At 34.0% G+C, this 23,068-nt stretch overlaps 2 protein-coding genes across 2 annotated transcripts; one reads left to right on the top strand and one right to left on the bottom strand.

Annotated features, from left to right (window-relative positions):
- Nucleotides 1-6,447: 6,447 nt before the first annotated feature.
- Nucleotides 6,448-13,060, bottom strand: LOC133182662 (gigasin-6-like). The gene is made up of 6 exons (XM_061317516.1): nucleotides 12,953-13,060; nucleotides 12,299-12,498; nucleotides 11,743-11,913; nucleotides 11,182-11,442; nucleotides 8,430-8,689; nucleotides 6,448-7,031 (listed from the first exon to the last, which is right to left on the bottom strand). The coding sequence occupies exons 1-6, from the start codon at nucleotides 13,058-13,060 to the stop codon at nucleotides 6,448-6,450; spliced, it is 1,584 nt and encodes a 527-aa protein (XP_061173500.1).
- Nucleotides 13,061-15,794: 2,734 nt separating this feature from the next.
- Nucleotides 15,795-21,095, top strand: LOC133183606 (uncharacterized). Its single transcript, XM_061318541.1, has 6 exons — nucleotides 15,795-15,882; nucleotides 17,177-17,376; nucleotides 17,463-17,633; nucleotides 18,465-18,725; nucleotides 20,097-20,347; nucleotides 20,508-21,095. Exons 1-6 carry the CDS (start codon nucleotides 15,823-15,825, stop codon nucleotides 21,059-21,061), a joined length of 1,497 nt encoding a protein of 498 aa, XP_061174525.1. The 5' UTR covers nucleotides 15,795-15,822; the 3' UTR covers nucleotides 21,062-21,095.
- Nucleotides 21,096-23,068: the final 1,973 nt, after the last annotated feature.

The following is a 23,068-nucleotide window of genomic DNA, read 5'->3' as shown; positions in this document are numbered from 1 at the left end:
TAAAACTGAAGAATTTTCTTTCCAGAGAGATTAACAAGTCCTATACTTTCTTCATCAAGTAATTTGGAAAAATCATTTAAAAATATTTTAAAATGTTTGGGCTTAATACATCTCCCTGTCTAACTCCTGTTTCTGGTCTATATGGGGAAGTTAACTTGTTACCTATTTTTATAGAAGTGTGGCTATGTCTGTACATGTTGCTTAGTATTTTCGTTTACTTATTATTGAATTAAAAATTCATATAATGAGTACACGACAATTATACGACAAATTTAAATTGGAAAAAATTTAAATTTTTGTAGAGGACAGTATATTAAAGAACATACCGTTTATATTTAACTATAAATGTTTTGATCTAATGCCTTCATGAATAACTGTAACAAATGCTTTGCGAAAATCTACAAAACATGCATATAGCCTTTTACGCCAGTGTTGATATATTTGTCAATTAGAAATTTTACTGCGAATACAAACCAAAATTATATGTAGGTATCTTTTCTTTCGACAGATACAAAAGTCACAATGAAGAATATTTCTACAATATTATATCTGTATGAAGAATAATTTTCTTAATTTGGTACCTGGGATTCAGGAAGTTGAAGCGATTTCATTTCAACTGATTCTGATTCATAATTCGCCGAATGAGAATAAATCAAATTAAAATTCGAAGAAAATGACGTTTAATTACAAAGTCAAAAACATACTCATTTACTGCCTTAACAACCTCTTCCAATGCGGATTCTCTTTCTTTTTTACCCCTGCCGGCTCCCCTGAACTTTCCAAATAGTTTTCCTTTCTTGTTTGATATATTTTCAAATAGTATCGATTGTTCCAAATCGGACCATGTAGGCCTAGGTTTCCTTTTCAGGGGAGTGGATGACGCCAAAGTAAAATTGAGTGTTTTCTCGACATTGCCCAATTCAGTCACAATTTCAGTGTCTTTAAGCGGAATTATATTATATATTACTCCAATATCGCACTCTGCCATTTTGGTAACACGGGCGTTCTGTAGGTAAAATGATGTCACATAAACTGAATTTTACGTCACAATTACATTTTATAATCTGAGGAACAGTGACAGAGAAAATAACACTTTGGAAATTATTTTTATTTATTTCTATTTTTTTTTTTAGGCTGCTGGTATCATGTACAAAACTTTGAGCTTTACTTATATTATAGTTTTGTTACTCTGCTTAGTTGAGTTTCCTCAGCGTTCGTGGCACACTTTTTAGAGTCGAGACCCAGGAGAGTAAGACAAAGTTTACTCTACTCAGATCTGAGTTGAGTAAAATAAAACATTTGTGGCCCGGGGCCAGGTGCCTAAGAGGAAGCATCCCCTATTTACCGGTCATACCCGCCGTGAGCCCTAATGTATTGATCGGGTAGATGGAACAATCCGTAGTCAAATTAGTATAAAAACAAAGGCCTAACAATTGTTTTGAAACACGTCAGACAAAATACGACTAAAGGAGAAATTATGTTTAACAAAGTCATGTTAACGACCACAGAATTTAAGAAATGCTGTCTTTAAATGAAGTTGTTGAAATCCCTGTAACATCAACTTATATGTCAGTTACCTGACTCGCTTTAAAAATTGCAGACACTCAGTGCATGCTCTTGAGTATCGAAAAAGTTGGGAGATGAAAACACCATATGCAGGTGATAGCGGAATATTTCTTCTTAAATAAGAAAATTTCACGATAGAAAAGCTGTAGCTATCTTGCTTGTCATTCAGTTTCGTTGTTAATTGGCCCTTATCGTCTTTATTTAGTAAAACAACCAAATATGAAACAGATATTTGCAGACTGTGGTGTCTTTTATTTCAAGTTCACAGGGATATATCGAGTTGATACTCGTTTAGTACGAACACGGACATTGCGAATTCACGGATATAGCGAAGTTTTCTTGGATCCCCAGCTATATAAATGTAGTTCTTGAATAAATTCTGCTTCATAGAAATATATAAACAGGTCCGCTAATAAAGAGGCAAGACCTGGTCTCCGAAGACTACATAAAGATTTTGAATGAGGAACTCAGTGGCGGATCCAGGAATTTCAGTAGAAGGCAAGGGGTCTAGGGGCTGCATTAAAACCCCCCAATGGGTCCAGGGCAAAGTCTTGGTGGGGATCCGGGCTGACAAATTCTTGCAAATAAGAAGTGTTTCACCCTTGATTTTAGAATAATGGACAAAGGATCTATACCTATATGTAATAAAAATATTCAAACGGGGGGGGGGGGGGATGGATCCGCCTTTGGAACTCCAGCATTCTTTTGATATCAACTTCAGAGTACTTGTGTGTAGAATCAGTGATTTTTTTACAAAGTAATTTTGTTGATAACCATTCACAAGATACAAAAAATTCCGAGTTCCATTTTTATTGAAGAAACAGTTGTCTTAATAAAAAAAAAACTTAGTTTTTTTTTAAATTTATTGTATTAAGTGTAGAAAAGTCGTTCGTTTTTTGTTTGTTTTTTTTTTAATTTTATTTACTTTTGAAAAATGTGGTGATTTTAAATTTTCTGAAAGTTCTTTGAGTTTTTGAGAATCCACTTCTGATTAACGCCACTTCTAGAATATGCTGTAGCACAGTACGTCTGAAGTTTCTCCATTTACAGCAGTTAATATTTTTGTAAGGAGTAAAGAGAGGAGTTTGGTAGAGCATTTGCCAGAACGGCAATGCATCTTTCTTTCTAAGGATTTTATGAGTTTAAAAATCTAAACTCCTTCTCAATAGAGGTCAGATGCTGTTGTGGGTCTCAAGTAGAGATATGTACATTTGCCACCAAGTCTAATTACTAAAACCTCGAGTTAATGCCCACCGTCTCAGATAGGTTCTGTCAGCAAATCATCTTAAGCACCTCTCAGTCTGGTGTTTCTAGAGATCCTTGTTTTTGCCCTGTTGACGATTCGTATTCTTCACTGGATGTATTAGTTTGATCACTGCTCACAAAGCATATCTTTACCTCCTCCTCATTATAGTGACCCTAGTAATGCTTTAGCAGCTGCATGAGAATGGAAAAAGATGAGTCTTCAGCGCCTTTTAATAACTGAAACCCGTGGCTAAGGGAAGAAAACCCGAAGAGAAAAAACTCTGGTCTTCCGGGTTCAAAGGGTTGTACTTGGGGTCAGCAAACCCAAAAGGCAAAACATAAAAAAAATCCTCTATAGAAATAGCAACAACACCACAAGTACGAGACATTGCTCTCAAGCGGAGCTCATGAGGTGTGCGAGTGAAAACTATCAGGAAGCCAGTTCACCGATAAATCCCGTTGATTAAGGCTAATTTAATACCAGAATAGGGACCTTTAATATCAAAAGAATACACGAGGCCGGGAAATCTGCCCGCGTAGCAAAAAAGATGAAAATGTACTTGGTTTATATGAACGGAAGGGGACATAATCAAGAGAGTCCATCATCTATACACAGGACACGCGACGAACAGGACCATGCGTATACTTATGGAGTTGTCTTAATGCTATAATACACCAGAAACAACAAAAGCGATGTTAGCTTGGGAACCGGTGTCACCAAGGCTCATGTCAGCCAGATTCAGCTCCTAGGTAGGGAAGATTACGATCATCCAATTTTATGTGCCAACTAATGTAGCAGGGGAACAATAGAAGAATGAATTTTACTCTGCATTTCAGTAACTGATATACCGTGCACCTTACAGATATGTGAACTTAATTGTTATTGAAGATTTATATGCAAAGGTGGGAGAAGACAACACAAACAGTGAGCTTGTCATGTGAAAATACGGCATCGGAAACGCGAAACAAAATGCACGTTTCTTAGATTCCTGCACTTTTGATGATACGGTCATAGGAGATACCACAATTCCACACAAGAAGATACACAAAACAACCTGGATTTTCTCAGTTGGAAAGATAAACAAAATTTTAAAAATCATATTACCATCAAACGAAAGTGGAGAAGCTTGCTAGATGCGACAAGGCGGGGAGCAGATGTATCCTCAAATCATCCATGAAAACAGCTACGCTGAAGATGAAAATAGAAAATTCAATGACAAATTGAACACACCACACCGCAAAGTTCAACACCCAATTTCTTTTTAAAACAAAGGGAAAAAAGAGGAGTTCAACATAAAAATGAACACATCTGAGGCACTAGAGGGTCTGAGAGACAAAACCATATAAGATCAATGGGTAAAGTTCCAAGACACCTGATAAACTGAATGCAATGAAGTCATAGGAAAGAAAAAGAGTGAACACAAAGAATGATTGACAGCAAGATCGTGGGGAAAAGTGAAACAAAGAAAAAAATTGAAACAAAGAATCAACCAGAGCCAGGATACTTAGTTTCCGGAGAAACTAAGAACAGAATACAGGGATGCCAACAAGCAAATTAAGAAGAGTGTTGGGAAGGACAAGAAACAGTTTGTCCACGGCATGACCGAGGAGGCAGAGAAATCAGCCATAAATAACACAAAATTATCACGTCTCGTTTGACGTCATCATTTGGAAAGTTTTATGGTCGATACAATGACCTTGCCAGAAAATTCAACCTATCATTAAGTAAAATGCTGACTGACGTTTTTCATAATAATTGATAGGCCATCGTTTACACATTGAATTGTCTACGGATTTTTCCGTTTTTCCCGATCATGACAAGTAGCACACGGCGGGTGTGACCGGTTGGCAGGGGATGCTCATCTCAACCGATAAGGCTTGTAGCAATATTGTCTTTGTTTTTAAGGCACATTATTATAACTGTATTTTAGAACTTGGTTTTAATTCTACGTCCGGAAATCCAACTTATACTTGCTGTTCACTTTTTTATGATGAAAGTCTTCAAAGTCACATTTCATTGTTTAATACTTCTAATATTCCAGTCAACCAATGCAAGACGAGTTCGATCTACCCTACCTATACTGGATTCCTAAACTTCATAAAAATTCTTACAAACAGATGTACATTGTCTGGTCCAGCAAATGTTCTACCAATCCCTTTTTTGACTCCCTTCAAAAATATTAATAGCCATAAAGGAGAAAATCCAGACTTATTGTGCTACAGCCTATTCTAGAAGTGGTGTAAATCAGATGTAGATTTCCAAAAACTCCAAAGAACATTTAAAATCGCCGAATTTTTCAAATTATACAACATTCCTGACGATGAATTAAAGAATAGGCGTTTTGATATCATAGACAACTGCTTCTTCATTAAAAATGGAAGTCGGATATTTTCGTATCTTGTGATCGGTCATCAACAAAATTACTTTGTTAAAATCACTCTGATCCTATACACAAGTACATGTACTCTGAAGTTGATATTAAAAGGTACTAGGGTTCCTCTTTGACAACATTTATATAGTCTTCGGAAACCAAGTCTTTCAAGAAACTGTTGGAATTCCGATAGGCACTAATTGTGCTCTTTTTATTGCCGACCTGTTTTTATATTCCCATGAAGCAGAATTTATTCAAAAATTTCTACATGAGAAGAAAAAAAAAACACTTTCTGTGATCTTCAACTCGACATTTACATATATCGACGACTTAATATCAATTAACAGTAGTTACTTCCATTAATATGTCGACTCGACATGACTCGACATATCCCCTTGAACTTGAAATAAAAAATACCACGGAGTCTGCCTCATCTGTTTCTTATTTGGTTGTTTTACTGACTATAGACGATAAGGGTCAACTAACAAAAAAAAATGTATGAAAAACAAGATGACTTCAGTTTTTTCATAGTCAACTTTCATTATTTATGTAGTAATATCCCACTATCGCGTGCAGGAGGTCCTAACTTCTCCCATCTTATTTGATACTCTTGAGTCACGCTCCGAATACGATTAATTTTTAAACCAAGGCAGGCTACTGACTGATAAATTGATGTTCTCATCAATTTGAGTTGAGCTCAACAATGAGGTGGATTTACTGTTTGCAAGAATTAATTTGGAACTCCGTATACATACATTTCTTTAATTGAAGATCTCATTATTTCACAAGTTTCAAAAAAGAATTAATGTTCCCCTCTAAAAAAAATTACATTAGTTATCACTTCAATAAAAGAGAGCAAAAAATCAATAATTGAGCGCATTTATTGACTTATTTCTCTTTTCAATTGGATTATTGCACTCATCAAATCAATTTTTTTTTTATACATGTATCATTATATCATTGAAGAGAGCAACAATTCAGTTATTGCGCAAATCAAACCAGCAAATTATTAACTATCAGCAACTGAATTATATGTGGCAATATTTTGAATAGATCTTTAATTGAATTGCTGCGTACACCAATAAACATGCTGATTATATCTTCAAATATATCTTCAATTGTTTGAATTTATTTACAGTAGTTCGGCGCTTCGTGGAGTTTTTGCTTTCTCTTCTAGTATTACATACGAATTATCTTTACTCGGGAAAAAATCAAGAAAGTTTTAAATTAATTTAAAAAAGAACAACACATTTTTGCCATGTTTTCATCCTACCACTGATGGAATAGGTGGAGATGATGATATTTTCTTAAAAATAGGAGGTGCACTGGACTGAAAGCTAATCAATTCAACTGAGGCTATGGTCGAGTGACTGGTGTGAAACTTGATCTGATGAATGTCTTCAGTTTCATACAGCATCCCAACTCCTTCACCTTGAAACTGGTCATGGCTATGTTTGGGCCAGAGATTCCAAGAAGCAACACCGTAAGTTAAAACTAAATGTCCATTCCCCATAGTAACGTGCGCTTCTCCATATGCATCGTTGTGGTAAGTACCAACATATTCTGATAGAGAACGTGATGCAGATACTGAGCGATCTATTTTGACATACTGATGGTATGAAATAGAGGAATACCATGGGTTTGGAAAACTACAGAATGTGGTTGAATTTAACCATGGTGTCACCTCAAGAAGTGTGTCAGCAATATAATTATGAAGCAGGTTTCTGAAGATGTAATGTTCGTCATCGCCCGTCATTGAGGTAAATATGCCCATGTTGAGATCCGGGAAAAGTGTAACCAATGAACAGTAACCAAACGTGCTCCCAGTATGCCGCAAGATCCGGTTTCCTGTCAAAGATATCCACATGTATAAATACAAAGTGTTTTAGCTCGCATGAGATAAAAGCCCAAGTAAGCTTTTCTGATCACCAATTTCCAGGCGTCCCTTGTCCTCCATTTGTTTATAAACATTACACATTTTGATTTCTCGTCACTTGGCTTATTTTAATCATAAGGCACAGAGCATCCCTGAGTTGAGGGTATTCAAAATTGTTCAGTGAAAAGTCAGGTGCCTTCCAGGGGTTTGTTAAAAAAAAAAAAGGCACAAAGAATGTGGTGTCCTTCTCAAGAACCACTGGCCCAGAAAAATTGAAAATTAGAAAGCTTCCCGGCATAATGTAGATTCTCAATTATACATATCAAGTCCTCGGGAGTAGGGTGGGACCACAATTCGAGATCAAAGTTTTATATTAGAATATATGGAAAGAAAATCTTTCAAATAATCTTCACTCCTGAAGAACAGCAAAGCCATAATTAGTCAAACATGTAATTATATAAAAGCAGCCTAAGTTGGTTCAGATTTATGTAATTTTTCTCAATTATGGCGATCTCTGGGAGGGGGGAGGTAAGGTTGGGCCACAGTAAAGATCTCCTCAAAGTTTTACATAGGAATAGGGATAAATCTTTCCAAAAGAGCAGAATGTCCATCCTTGGGTAATGCAGATTCATCTTTGTTCAAATCATGACCTCATGGAATAGGGTGGGATCAAAGTTTTACATGGAAATATATGGAAAGTTTTACATCCGGATATAAAAGAAAAACTCGAAACTCTTTATCTCAAAAGGAGAGGGGCCAATTTTACGATGTAAGTATCTCTAGGTAGTGCAGATTCAACTTTATTTTCAAATATCGCTCCTTTGAGCTCCCCATCCCACCCCCCCACTCCGGGGAGGGGGCACATGGTTTTACAAGGGAATATGTTGGTAAAAAGTCTTCTTTAGGTATGTGATTAATCACATTAATTTGCAATCATCTGAAGTCATGTACAGCGCAGATTCGATTCAAGTTTGTTCAACTCATGACCCAGAGGGTAGGGGGAGCATCCTTTTCATGAAATATCTATTTAGCACGATCAACAATCTTGCTTTTGAAAATATTACATTTTGAAAAGAAAAATAATAATTCAGATATTTTAAGTGTTGCAGAGTTTACCAAGTTATTATAACTGGATAGATACCTTTTGGAATGATACTTGTAAGAGGCATTAATATTCTTTGTGGCTATGCTAATCTTGACCATACTCCTTGTTTACGAATCTTATCCAAACATTTGGAAGAGGAACAATAATTTATCCCAGAAATAATTAGCTGATCAACCATTACCCTAAATCAACCAACCCAAGTCTTAAGCCAACTATCCAGCAGGCAAAATGCTGTAAAACGTACTTGAAACTAAAATGGGCATACCTCTGTAGTGACCATTCTTCCAAGCAAACGCATAACTAGTTTCACTGGTAGACACTGGGACCTTGGGTTGACGGAAGTAACTTTCCACTGCTGATACCGGAATCACATTCCGCGGGGTATGCAGATAACCAAAGGAGTGGGAGTCCATTAGTGGTGATCCTGTTTTATCCTTGCCGCCATTGAGGTGAAAATTCATCCACTTAGCGTAATCAATTCCATTTGAAAGGATACTATTAGATGCAGCCCATATACCCCATTTCCTATTAAGAATTTTAACATACAAATTAAAAGTAATGGACAAAGTACTTTTTCAGCGACTTAGTACCAAAAGCCAAAGGTCAATTTTTTTTTTTTTTTTTTTTTTAATTTTTGCTATCCTTTGATCATGCCTATCATTCTGTATATGCATTTTAAGAATGACACAAGTTACGTTCAATGTCTTAATCATTGCAGAAAGAATAACCGTAGAACAAACAGTAATTAAAAAGTACATATGCACATATTGACACCTACAATATTGCAATTCTGGAGACACTTAAGGAGGCTGGGGGGTCAACAAATTAACCACAAATTAACCACCAGATTTAACTTAATTTTTTAGATATGATATCTTAAGCTGTCAACTATCATTTGGCAAAGAAAAATTTCAAAAATTTTAGTTTTAAAATTTGATCATTTTCTATATCTTCATATGGAGCTCTTCTTCTAAAGGAGATCAATATAGTCTAAAAATGGCCACAACCCCCCCAGCCTCTTTAATTGTTTCTGTAATATACACAGAAGAATAGCATACCCCCCAGCCTCTTTAATTGTTTCTGTAATATATACAGAAGAATAGCATTTATTACTAAAGCAGGGTCCAAATATATAACATATCTATACGTATAAATTAATAAATTTTGCAAATAAACTCCGAAACGGGTGCACCTGAGTTCTTACTTACTCCTCTAAGAATACACACGATACAAGATGATGTCCGTAAACTATATTTAGATTTCACTTGCATTGTAAGTATCGTACATTAAATTAAAAGTCTACTTTTATTTTCTATAAACAGCCATGAAATAGCAAAAACGTGAGTACGGTAGCGTTTCCGGTTGGCGGATCTAAGTTACTGGCAATTTTTAATGAAACTGACAACAAGCAATCGTTTATTTATTTCATTAAACGTCATTACTGAATTATTCAATCAAAAACTTGATTTAAATGATATAAAAGAAATAAGTTGTGATAACCGATTAAAAAGGAAAATGTGCAAATTATTTTCGCCATTCACCGATCGTAATATTGACGGAAGCTTCTAGATATAGCATCATATAGCATCGAGCCCGATGTTAAAAAGAAAAACGAGGCGATTATAGCTGCTTTAACATAAAAAAAGCTTTTGTGTGAATGGTCATTGAAATAATGATAAATCATTGATAACACTGAAAGTTGTGAATATATTTATATATTGAAAGACTATTACATATATGTAGTAGGTTTTCCTAATAAATTAATCGGTAAAATTTGTATATATATTCCTCACTGAGAGCATCATGGCAACGAACCCGAAGTACAATTTGTACTTCGTAATAAACTTGATTACATGAAAAGAGAATATTAATGAATAAGGCATTATTCGAATACAATTATGCTGTAAAATTTTGTGCTTTAATCAATACATTTCAGTTTTTTTTAATACAGTCTTTTGTATCAAATACTCGGCCTATTCCAGTGGCGGATCCAGGAATCTTGAAGGGGGGGGGACCAGTTTGGGGTTTGGATAGGGGCTCACGGACACACCAAAAAAAATGATTTATTAAATTTTATGTATATTTTGGACACAAAACGGGAGGGGGGCTGGGCCCCCTCTCTAAATTCGCCAGTGTATTGATAGGGCGTTACATAAAAGCTAATTTTTACACAGGTACTTGGGCCTTGATATATAATTATGTATGTACCTTATTGATATGTAAAAAAAAAAAAAAAAAAAAAAAAAAAAAGAGGTAAGGTACAGTTTTTACATATCAATAAGGTACATACATATTTATAAACCAAGACCCAACTACCTGTGAATTTTTACCAAAAAAAAATCTATTTCTCAGTAAAATGTGCATATTCACTGCTTTCATTCTTGACGGAAATGAGTAAGAGCATCTGAAGTACAATATCCGTAACATAGTATATACAATATCCATAACATAGTATATAACAGGTTTCACAATAAACGTCAATTAATGATATTGTTTTTACAAGGGGGGTTGGGGGTTAGAGACGTACTTCTACTTCATGCGGGATTTTGAACAAAGTATTTCTTCCTGCTATAAGCCTGTAGGCTGTCAGTAGAAACTACAATGTATATATTATTAGATTTTTTCTGTCGGTAGTGGTATAAATTCAATTCCCCGCGCTTGCGCGGGATTTCATCTAGTATAATATACATGTATACATATCATAAGAGTACAGTGTAGATTGTTTCACAAAATTTAGTACCTAGGTTTAGTTTGACTTGCAGGGCGCTGCCAAGAAACAACTACATGCTTCTTCGATCTATTTAAGCACATTGCGATTTTACTCTCTACTGGACATTGGGAAGGGGGGTTATTGGATGTACTTAGTGATGGGAAAAATTCTACCAACTGTGTACAACTTTGACTAGACGGTTATTTCTGCATTTTCTATTTGCCTTTGTCTCTGATTTGACAGTAAAAACAGAGAAAAACAATTGTTGATATATAAATTGCAGTAATGAAATTTAAAACATGTTCACCGACTAAACGAACGCTGGACTGGAACTACACTAGAACTTGGACCATTCTCATATCCTGTTGCTACTTTGGAAAAATCAGAAATAGTTGTTACAAAGTTAGAACTGTCCATTCCCAGAGGCTGAAACAGTTCCTCTCGGATCAAATCTTCCCATTTCTTACCACCAAGCTTCTCAGATATGTAGGTAACCAAGGCATAGTTTAGGTTACTGTAGACAAAACTTGTCCGAAAAGCATGTATGGACTTTAGATATGGTATTCGTCTAAAAAATGAAGTTATTTTGAAGTGTTTTAAAATTGCCGGATAAAGAGAATGATTTGTCAATATGTATAACTGGTTAAACATTGGTATTTTGCAACAATTAAAACGAATATATACCCATTATGCTGTGTTAGATTTCAATCGAATATTTGAAGATTTTTAAGACATAAAAGTACTCAAATTAGAATTACAAGTGTGGATTTTTTTTACGTTTTGAAATATTTTTAATCCTATTAAGATCAAAAATGTTTGCTTCAGATGCAGAAAGCTGAGAATGGTAGGAATATTATCTTAATCATACCTTTGCAAGTTTTCTCGCGTGAGGTTGGAGTCAAATCTCAGAAAGCTGTTGCTAGGAATGGCTAAAGTGTGGGACATCAGATCCACTAAATTAGCGTTATCCGTTCTTATGTGTGTGGAAAACCTAAAGCCTTGTTCCATCAAGTCTTTCACTTTTGTGTAAATACTCAAACTGGAATGTTACGATTTTGTTATACTTTAAAAGCAGTACTGGTATTCAACATACACCAGGGAATGTGCATGCGATTAAATAATCGATTAAATAATTTTTTTTATGGATTCCGAGATTTGTAACTTCAACACATGAAAAAATGATTTCGGACAGTTTTTAATTTTAGTTTCCCTAATGCAAAGCCATCAGGAACTTTGAAATTACTTCCTATACTTATATGAGCTCTGTTGAAAAGCTTATACTTTTGAAATAGCTCACAATCCTTCAGCTTGAGAGCAAAAAAGATTTAAAACACGGTGGAAAAAATTCTACTTTGTAGTAAGTGTCATAGTTTTGGCTTACTGACTCGCTAGTTGATAAATATTTGACAATTAAAGGTTCTTACTTTGAATATTGGTGTAGTTGTTTAACAAGGAGGGTTGCAGCGAATGCCTTCGACATGGAAGCGATTTGGAAAAGCGTCTCATTCGTAACTGGAACATTGGAGGTGGTATCTGTGACTCCGTATCCTTTGGCAAATAATAACTTTCCATCCTTCACGACACTAATGGTCAATCCTGGATTCTTAGGATGGCATTTTAGTGCCTGTAGTACCGATAATCAATGTACTGAACGAATTTAGAATTTACAATTCGTATTCGTGCTGTATTTATGTATATTCCCTTCTATCACCTGCTGAAATCATTATACATTAACTATAATGTACAATGTACATGTAGTCATTTTAGAAATATGGGACTGTCTTACATTACAGAAATGTGTAAGATGATAGTGTCCACAGTATTCTTTTCAAAATGGGTCAATGATTATTTTGACTACCAGCATGTATTTGGTGCCATTACTAATGTTCATTTTTAGAATGGGCCAAAGTAAACATAATGTGACTTGTCATTGGGAGGAATAATAAAATAAAAACTGTGTTTTTCTTATTGAAGTTATTTAAGTCCTTTATTTTTCCCAAAATACACATCCTTATATGTGTCAGATGGTTTTTAAATGAATCCTCATCTTTTCTCAGGTTGAAACTACCCATTCTTACCTTATTGATGGTACCATCTATCTTTGCTTCAAATTCAGATGACGTCAGAGCAGTTACACTAGTAAACAGAATTACGACAACACACAGAACAAAGGACGGTTCCCTCATTTTGTCCCATTATAAGTGCAGATCACCATATCAAAGAGGACAGCTGTCTTGATAAGAAAGAATTATCTACCACAATAGAAAAATACCTCACATTATACCACCATACAATAAATGTTAGCAGTCGCATTATTACCAAATATCTTGATTACCCTAATACGCAGCTGAAAAAACACATATAAAAACTTCCATTTTCTGTAATGTTTAAAAACTAGTGAATATTTTTGGGACCAAATTTCAGTTGATTTTTGCCTTAAAATTCTGACTGTCCCATTTTGTATTATTTTGCATAATTTATCTATTTTTACATAGATAATGAAGTTTTTGTTTTGGGTAATGTAAAAGAAAATTTCATAATCATCACGAGGTAGCCCCCCCCCCCCATTATAGACTACCTGATACTAAAAAAGCAAATAAGCTATGGTACTTGAGTCATCCCTGTTATAATGTAGATATTACAATGTGTGTTAAAGATTAGCTTCTGAACTTATGCAAGAGGCAAATATTAAATTAAATCCAAGAATGAAGTGTGATATTAAGTTCGGAGAAATGATCATGGAGAGTAGGACTGTTATCTTTTGGGGTCACCTGCTTTATCTTACCTGTTATATAATTAACTTTTCTACTCCAAAAAAAATTATATATTTTAATGAGCATAGTAGAACAGTCTAAGTTAGCATGCTACCAACAACAGGTTCACATCTAGACCGTATTCAATTTTAGTAACTTTTCCGTTGTTTTATCTTTTTTTCAAAATTTGAATACCATAATTGATTATGCAAATAAATACTTTAATAAAAAATTTCATGTACATATGAGCAATTTTAAATTTTTAATTGAAAACAAATAGAAACAAAAACAATGCCTTTTTTCTGAATGACTTGTCCTACTCTGTGAATAAGAAATTGGAGGTCAGTGTGAATATAAGTACATACATTTCCTTGAAGAAGATATAAGTATTTTATGACTGAGCATTCCATTTGATCTCTTCATTGTATCTTGTTTGTTTTATAACCTTTTTCTATTTCATATAATACTATATATGTGTATTTTAATTAACAACACGGCTGCAGGGTCCCGTTTTACAAAAGAACTTACGACTAGGACCAAAAAGTAATTTTGTGAATAACTTTCTAATCTACATTTATTTAAAAATGGCTTTAATCTTTTAAATAAAGAATTAGAAATATATTTTTATGCAAGCAATTTTTGACAGAATCGTTCATTTTGCAAGATTTTACAATCAACATAACTTTTTTTGTCACAGTCGTAAGTTCTTTTGTAAAACGCACCCCAGGTTTTTTTAATGCCCCGTAATCGAAGATCTGGGATCATATAGTTTACGGTCTGTCTGTCTGTTTGACCGTAAAACTTTAACCTTGCCCAAAACGGTGCAAGGGCTTTCATATTTCACATGTGTATTTTTTGTTACAAGACATTTGTTTGGGTACCAACATTTTCGACCTTGGAATTTGACCTACATTTGAAAAAAATTAACCAACTTTATCTGTGGCCATATTTTTTGAACGGTTAGTACTAAGCTTAGATTATTATGTTTTATATATGTATTTCTTGTAACAAGACCTGCCTTAATAGAGTATCAATATTTTACCTCTTGATCTTGGAGATTGACATACTTTAGGGGAAAAAAAAACTTTAACGGCCATAACTTCTGAACGGTTAGTGCTGGGGTTTTCATATTTCACATGTGTATTCCTTGTGACAAATCCTTTTTTGAGTATCATTATTTTTCACCTTGTGACCTAGACCCCCTTTCGAAAAATTTTAACCTTGGTCATTTCTTCTGAACGGTTAGTGCTAGGGCTTTCATAATTTAAGCGTGAATTTCTTCTGACGAGACCTTTTTTGAGTAGCAACATTTTTTACCTTGGAGTTTGACCTACTTTTGAAAACTCTAACCTTGGCTATGTGCTACCGAACGGGGGCATCAGTGTTTCACAAACACATCTTGTTTTTTTTTTTTAGATCAAATTATAAAACCAAATCTAGTTAACCAACAATAAGCATTCCAAAGAAAATAAATACATATGTATGAAAAGACCCTTTGTTAATAAACGATTGGGATTGGATACTTACACAACATATGTAGTACATGTTTCATGATTAGCTTCATCTTTATAACAAAGCTGTTATTACATTAACAGGCGGAAAGAGAGGTTATTTTTTTGATAGGATTGAAAATTTTCTATATTTACACCCACTCACCCCCCCCCCCCCCCAAACAAGCAAACAACTAACTAAAAAAACCAAAAGGGTATTAATAAACACTTAAAGATCTGATTGTGATATCAGAATCATTTAAGAATTTTAATTTTGTTCTGTTAAACTTTTTTTTTTCATTTTTGATGCAACAAAGTCAAAAACTTTTGTAAATAATTTCAATAAAAGGTTGTGTATAGTTCACAAAGAAGATTTTTATAATTTTTTTCTACTTTAATAAAATCTTTTCATTTACATAACCATAAGTCTTAAAGATAAAGATCTGGAAAACTTTCTTCCACGTGAATGTAAAGTTATATAATGTTACATAATTCGTTGCAAAACCTCGAATAAGCTTGGGAAAGTTTTTCTATATGTGTTCAAGAAAGTGGACAAGTAGATTCGACCTTGGACTCAAGTGACCTCTCAGATGGATCCCTATTTATCTATCGGGATTCGGTCGAAATTTCCAAATTGTCACAGACATGGCAACTATGGCGCGGTTATCATGGTTATCTTTGTGCATCTTCTTTGTGGTACTTTTTATGAGGGGAACAGATAGCCAGCCAGATTTTGAACAAAAAGTAGATGGAATATTGAAAAAGGTGAGTCAATATTGTGCGATAATAGGAAAGAATTATACTAAATAAAAAAGTAAATGGAATATACTGAAAAAGGTAAGTCAATATTATGTATTATTAATAGAAAGAATTATACTAAACAAAAAAGTAAATGGAATATTTAAAAAGGGAGGTCAATATTATGTAATTATTAATGGAAAGAATTATACTAAACAAAAAGTAAATGAAATATTAAAAAAAATACGTCAATATTGTGTCATCATTAAAGGAGAAAATTATTCTGAACAAAAAAGTAAATGGAATATTAAAAAAGATAAAGTCAATTTTGTGTTATTATTAAGGGAAAGAATTATACTGAACAAAAAAGTAGTGGAATACCGAAAAGATAAGTTAATATTATGTCATTATTTAAAAAAAAAATAATTATACTGAACAAAAACGTAAAGGGAATATTGAAAAAGATAAGTCGATATTGTGTCATCATTAAAGGGGAAAAAAGAAAATGGAATACTGAAAATGATAAGTCAGTATTATGCCATTATAAAACGAAAAAAAATTATACTAATCCCAAGGAAAGGGTAAATCTGATCATTTTTTGCATATACAGGAAATTATGTATTTAAATTGATTAAATTATTAACTATTGCGATGTCCAATATCGTACAACGTTTTTATTTAATAAAATTTGAAGATAACATTAGAAGTGGAATCAAGTCCCACGGATGAGTAAGCATCCCCTTTCAACCGGTCACACCCGCCGTGTGCTCCTTGTAACTATAGGGGTAAAAGGAGAAGTCCTTAGACAATACAGTATGAAAATAATGGCCTAACAATTTGTAAAGAAAACATCAGTCGACCTAACAACAGATTGAATTTGCAAACAAGGTCATTGTATCATCCATAGAGTTTGCAAAATGTTGACTTTCAACAAGATTATTGATGCCCTTGTATCATCAACTCATTTATCATTAGCCTGCCCCAGTTTAGAAATTGTTCCTTCGTAGAACATGCTCTTGCGAATCGAATCAACTGGAATACATTAATACCATAAGCAAGAGATTATGGTATATTGCTACATAAGAAATAGTAAACTTTCCATGATGTTCTTTTTTTTATTTTGCCATCACCCTAATAGACTCATATTTTTTTTTAATCACTTTAAGGGACACTATTGAGAAACTTTGAAATTAAACTTTTCGTGTTAAAAATCATTTTGCAAAATTAGATGATTTTTTTTATTAAACAAAACGTGATTTATTATCCTCATGCTACAAGCTTTGATCTTTAACTTTGGTGAAATTCTATGATCATTTTGCAGGTGTTTGAATGTCGTAACCTTACCCCTGGGTTAACAATTAGTGTAGTCAAAGATGGAAAGGTTCTTATGGCAAACGGTTATGGGGTGACAGATGTCACTACGAAAAGACCCGTGACCAATCAAACGCTGTTTGAAATAGCCTCGATGTCAAAAGCATTTGGTGCAACACTTCTGATGAAGCAGATTGGAAGAAGTGGAAAGTGCGTATAATTTGTGAATGACAATCAAAATAAATTAAATTACATGCTGTCTTAACCTTAGAAACATTCCTGGTCATTTATTTCAGCTTGAGTGCTCAGTCCAAAATTAAAGAGCTTTTAGGTCCAACATTTACCTTTGCTGACGCTGAGAGGAACAGACTAGCAGACGTCAACGACATATTGTCGCAACAACTGGGTATCCCCGGTCATTACTTGATGAAACTAGATCTCAATCTCACGAGAACTAATTTACTGACGTAAGTACTCAGTAATTACACGTACAATGCCCTTTGCACAAGAAAAGTAATTCTGTACACATTTACCTTTTGCCTTTCATTATAAAAGTTGAATGTCTTTCAATGTTCAGTTTCCCAGTTTATCAGCTAATCTTTATCACAAAGTCTTTCCTAAATGAGGGTGAAGTCATCTTGTTATTGTCTGATTTTCAACAAATTTTGTTCTGGCCTTAACTTGAGAGTATTATTTGAAAAAAATTAAAAGTTTCACATGTTTGTTAATTTAACAATGTGTCAAGATTTTGATTCAAGATCTTATTTAAGAATTCAATTTTAAGGTTATTGAACAAAAAATAATTTAAATGAGACCAGAAATACAAATAACATTGAAAGGAATATAATTATCTTGTTCATGATTTTGGGTCAAGCTCATATCTTAAAAGTCAAGGTCAACGTGGCAATGATATGTTGAAATGTTTTTTGAAACCTTGTCTCGACTGAATGTAGACTTGAGTACATGTAAGTGGTTGTCTATGACCTCAGGGCGTGTTTTGATCTTACATCAAGACCTTTACTGATAAATCAAGGTCGTTTAATATCGTGTCTAGTCTAAAAACGTTAAAACTCTGGATTTGAATGAAAAATAACGCCTTAAAGATTCAAGCCACATGGTGAGATAACAGTAACCTTTGATTAAATTGTATTCAGTCTCATATATATCACTAACGACAAAACAACCAAACAAATGATCCCCCTAAGAACGCAGTAATTTCTATTTTCTACCGCTCCTTCTTTAAAAAATTTTAATGTATGGTATTGGGAATTTAAAATGGATTTTACTTAAAATTTCAGGCGATTTAAGTATTTGAATGGGACCAAACCTTTACGACAGGGCTTCCTTTATAGCGGAATGAATTATGCTCTTGCTATGATCATATCCGAGCATTTAGGCGGGAATACGTGGGAAGAGTTGATTAAAAAGGAGATTTTTGATCCATTAGGAATGTCTTCATCGACTGTTATGTCCATTATTCCAGATTTAAGTAATGCAGCGAGGGGATATGTTTACACTGAAAACTTCACTCTTGTTCCCGTTGAGTTCGCCTTGTCTCGGTAAGTTTTAAGTCCAATCTGTATTCTTTAAACGACAATAAAATCGTCGCACAGCTACCATATCCTCCTCTTGATACTTGCCGGGATAATATACTGAAACGCAAAAGAAACGCAACATCCTATTTTAGAGGGGAAAATCGTATAAAGGATATAATTTTGTATCTAAAAAGTACGGATATTTTCAACATTGTAAGTATCGATAATTTAACGGTTGAACGATTTTCGTGCCATAACCGGAAGTTAAGTTTGAGCCCGCTGAACAGAAATAAAAAATTGCATGTTTAACAAAAAATTTGACAAAAATATGGGAATTTAAGGGTTTGTTTCTGTTTATCATAAGTAATGCAGCAATATTTCGCAAAATAAATTCTCCTTTCGTTTCCGGAAGAGATGCCAAGGCTTCCTGAAAATGACTTAAGTACGCATTTCAAATGCTCTAGCTGGAAAATCTGAAAAAAAGGTGATGGAGAATTGCAGATGCAAAAATGCCCAACAACACGCCTCAACAGGCTCATACGTATCATTTGCACGAATGATAGTCCGTGGACCGGAAGTCCAAGTGTTACTACACTGCGCTAGGTTAGAGAAAATTCGACTTCATCATCTCAAAAACGGACATTTAAAAATTGCAAAGAATATTTTTTTCGCTCAGATCCCGAGACTGATGAACTTACTGCATCGTGGAAATCAAGCTGCAATTGCTGTGCATGGCAGTCTTCCACGCTATAATTGAATGGCCGAGAAGGGGGGTGTTTTAACAGTCATGTGTTACTTTCTAAAGTTAAAAGGTAATCATTTAACATTGTTATCAAATCTTCGATGCTTTTAAATCGAGTTTAACTTAATTGTAATCAGTTTTGAAAATTATTAGTTAAAAGGTTCAAATATTTGTAGATTACTGCTAGTTGCGTTTCTTTTGCGTTTCAGTATATAAAATGTTAAAAAGCTACCACTAAGTGTTACAAATGTCAGTTGATAAAAATAGTCAAGTTTTGCATAACCCAAACTATGTTTATATTACACTGTGTAAGTCAAAAGCTGTTTTAGATCACTATTTCTTCTACGGATGTTGCAAAGGCTGTCCAGACTCTTTAGCATGATCTCTCGGACAATTATTTCACAATTTTTTTTAAATAAAACTTTCCGAGTTTTCCTTTATGACACAAGTCATTTAGACTATATATGGATCTCAACCTTCCATTTTCAATGCATTTCTTCTACAAGTTGTTCCAGAGCAAGAAGAACTATTTGAGAACTGGTTTGTTTTGTTTCCAGGGTCCGTGTTTTATGCCATGTTCACAGATTTGTATTGTTTGTAGATTTTGTTTAAAGATTAATCACTGTTCGATATCTTTACCTATTTCACTTCAGACAGTGGGCTGTATTAGCCTCTGCAAGTGGCATTGCCAGTAACGCAGTCGATATGACTAAGTGGATGAACTTCCACCTAAGTGGAGGACTAAATGATAAGAATACTATAGTAATGAACTCCACTTTGGTTGAAATGTTACACGCCCCACGTGTAAAGCTTCCACATGATTCTAAATCATGGCAGCCTGGAACCACGCACAGAATGGTGGAGGACTCGTATGCTTACGGGTGGAAAAGAGGTCAATATAGAGGTGAGAATGACCGATTCAGGTGGCCATAGGATAGCTTCAATATAGAATGTTAATTCTAGTAGTCACAAGATCACAGAATATATTTAGGTTTTCTTAAAGATCTACTGTTATTAAACATTTAGATGTTAAATTTTGTGAATGACGTTATATCCTTTTGCAGGACATACCCTACTGAACCATGGAGGGACGTCTTGGGGGTACAATTCCTTCATTAGTTTGTACCCAGATGTAAACACAGGTATCTTTACCGCTGTAACAGGGAGCGACCACTATTATATGTTCCAATCAGCTCTCCATAACTTCCTCTTTGACAACGCAAACAATATCACCTCATGGTTCAATGAGTCAATCCTCTGCAACTATCCAGAGCCTTGGTACCATGGTTATCACAGAGCTCACCATGTTGATAAAACTATTCACCCATCTCGACCGCTGACAGAATATACAGGTCTTTATACAAATCCCGCCTATGGTGATGTGTTCATCTTTATGAACAAAATGAATAAGCTCGAGATGAGCTATGGAATGGGTTCATGGATTCTTTATCCAAAACACAAACGGGACCAGTTTTCTGGTTCATCTACAGGAGACATATATAGAGTGGTTGAACTAAGTACTGTTGAATTCTTTGCCGATGGACACGGGAAGATCAATTCTGTAAAACAGCCCAGTTTTGACTGGGACGAACCTCCAGTGTTTGTCAAATCTGTATAAATAATGAAAAACATTACATTCTACTGCGATATCTTATTAATATGTTGTCTGTTTTGTTAATTTTTGTTTTGTTTTGTTTTAATAAATTGTAAATTTATCATTACAATATGACTATATTTTGTGTTTGTATTTACTTAATATGGCTTGCAATGTCCTTTGCAGATATAAACCATTCAATTGTTAATGAAACATACAATGGTTATATGGAAGTTTTTAGAGTAAGAAAAAGAAATTGACCATTATTCAATCCTTGAAAATCAGTTTATTTCGAAAGGATAAACAGAATTATATTTTTCTTAATAGTTATCATTGGGTGAAATAAAATACATATGAGTAGTGTTGAGGTTCATTTGGGTCGTATTTTGGCTGACTCGTTTCATACCAATTGTTAAATAATAATTCAATTCACTTTATTGACAATTACCATGTCGGCATACAGTCATGACATAAAACAAATTAACAAGAATAATACATACATAGACAAAGTGACAAATGTGAGTTGAACAAAATAATGCAGAGTATATTCACATATTTCTAAGTATTCATTGCTGACTTTCTTTTCTGTTGTCAAAGCACTTTTTCCAAAAACAACATATCCTTCTAGCAGTTGTAATATTTGTAGGATTGACAATTTTTCTAATGGGATTATCACTAGTATATGTGTTTACATTAAATATATCAGTATAATTGCATCTAAATTGGTCAAACTTTGAACAGTATAAAACAAAATGTTTTTCATCTTCAATAAATAATTTACATGACTAGCATAAACGTTTTTCTCTAGGAATAGGGGGTTTACAGTATCTGCCCGTTTCAATATACAATGGATGGGCACTGATCCTTAATTTTGTTAATATAGATCTAAAACTTTTCTTTAAAGGCAGCTTTAAATAACTTTGCAATTTGTATTCATTTTGAATTACAATTTTACTATAAAAAGCTAACTTTCCAGAGTCTGATTTGCTTATATTTTTCAGTTGTTCATGTATCTTGTTTTGGTAATGCTCTTGTAATTTGTTTTTCAAGGTTGTTTGAGAAATATCCAAAGAAGTGATATTTAATTTTTGTAGTAATGAAGACAGTTTTCTTTGCCAAGATATTCTAGATACAAGTTTTTTGTCTTCTTTAAATGCAGAAATCACTAAATAATTATTATAATCATGTTTGTTTTCCATTTCCTTAAGTCTCTTAAAATATTTAAACATATATTCATAACATAAATAGTACAAAGGAAAACGACCCAATTCACATAAAACAGCAAGATTTGATGCCTTTCTATGTACCCCTAGTATGTTTTTAAATTTTAAGTGTTGTGTTTTTTTCAAAAGGAAATTGGTCTGAAGACATTAAATCACATTTGAAGTCAGTTATCCATACTTCAGATCCATATGTAATAATTGGTATTATCATTGACTGGTATAATTTTAACATAATTTCAGCTGAAAAATTAATGTTTGCAGGAAAATTTGATTTAATAGCATAATATGCTTTCCTAGCACGTTCTGATAGTTGTTCAGCTGAATAAGACCTTTGTTTTTGTATTGAATTGACTACGGATAGTTCCGTCTACCTGATCAATACATAGGGCTCACGGCGGGTGTGACCGGTCAAAAGGGGATGCTTACTCCTCCTAGGCACCTGATCTCACCTCTGGAATTTTCAGGGGTCCGTGTTTTATGCCCTTTTCACATATTTGTATTGTTTGTGGATTTTTTGAGATCGATCAATGTTTGTTATCTTCACCTTTTACGTTGCAAAGAAAGGAGAAATTCCGGCTCCCTCCATCTGTTCGCAAACTATTGCAACTCTACCTAAGGAGGGATTCTTCTCAAGTTTAATGTATTCAAAATTTAATGTTATTATCATACATTCCAGAAGACAATATTATTAAGTGTTGTTATCAATTAAATCAAATTTGACTTTGTGTCCTTTATCATAGAAAATAAATATACAGCTCCGCGAACTGTTAACGATCACATGGATTTTCGCACAAATTAAGGTCCCATT

This window comes from Saccostrea echinata, unplaced genomic scaffold (genome assembly GCF_033153115.1).
Source record: "Saccostrea echinata isolate AGI-Se365-2 ecotype Australia unplaced genomic scaffold, CSIRO_AGI_Sech_v1 ptg000009l, whole genome shotgun sequence".
NCBI classification, from domain to species: Eukaryota; Metazoa; Mollusca; class Bivalvia; order Ostreida; family Ostreidae; genus Saccostrea; species Saccostrea echinata.
The sequence above is the reverse complement of the archived record's forward strand: the minus strand, read 5'-3'. Positions and strand labels throughout refer to the sequence as shown.

Excerpts from the sequence above, each read along its gene's own strand:
- LOC133182662 (XM_061317516.1), bottom strand. The coding sequence starts at position 13,060 with ATGAGGGAACCGTCCTTTGTTCTGTGTGTTGTCGTAATTCTGTTTACT. Across the intron at positions 12,499-12,952 it reads TAGATGGTACCATCAATAAG|GCACTAAAATGCCATCCTAA; the intron begins GTAAGAATGGGT and ends TCGGTACTACAG. Across the intron at positions 8,690-11,181 it reads GTCCAGCGTTCGTTTAGTCG|GAAATGGGGTATATGGGCTG; the intron begins GTGAACATGTTT and ends AATTCTTAATAG.
- LOC133183606 (XM_061318541.1), top strand. The coding sequence starts at position 15,823 with ATGAGGGGAACAGATAGCCAGCCAGATTTTGAACAAAAAGTAGATGGA. Across the intron at positions 18,726-20,096 it reads GTTGAGTTCGCCTTGTCTCG|ACAGTGGGCTGTATTAGCCT; the intron begins GTAAGTTTTAAG and ends ATTTCACTTCAG. Across the intron at positions 20,348-20,507 it reads GAAAAGAGGTCAATATAGAG|GACATACCCTACTGAACCAT; the intron begins GTGAGAATGACC and ends ATCCTTTTGCAG.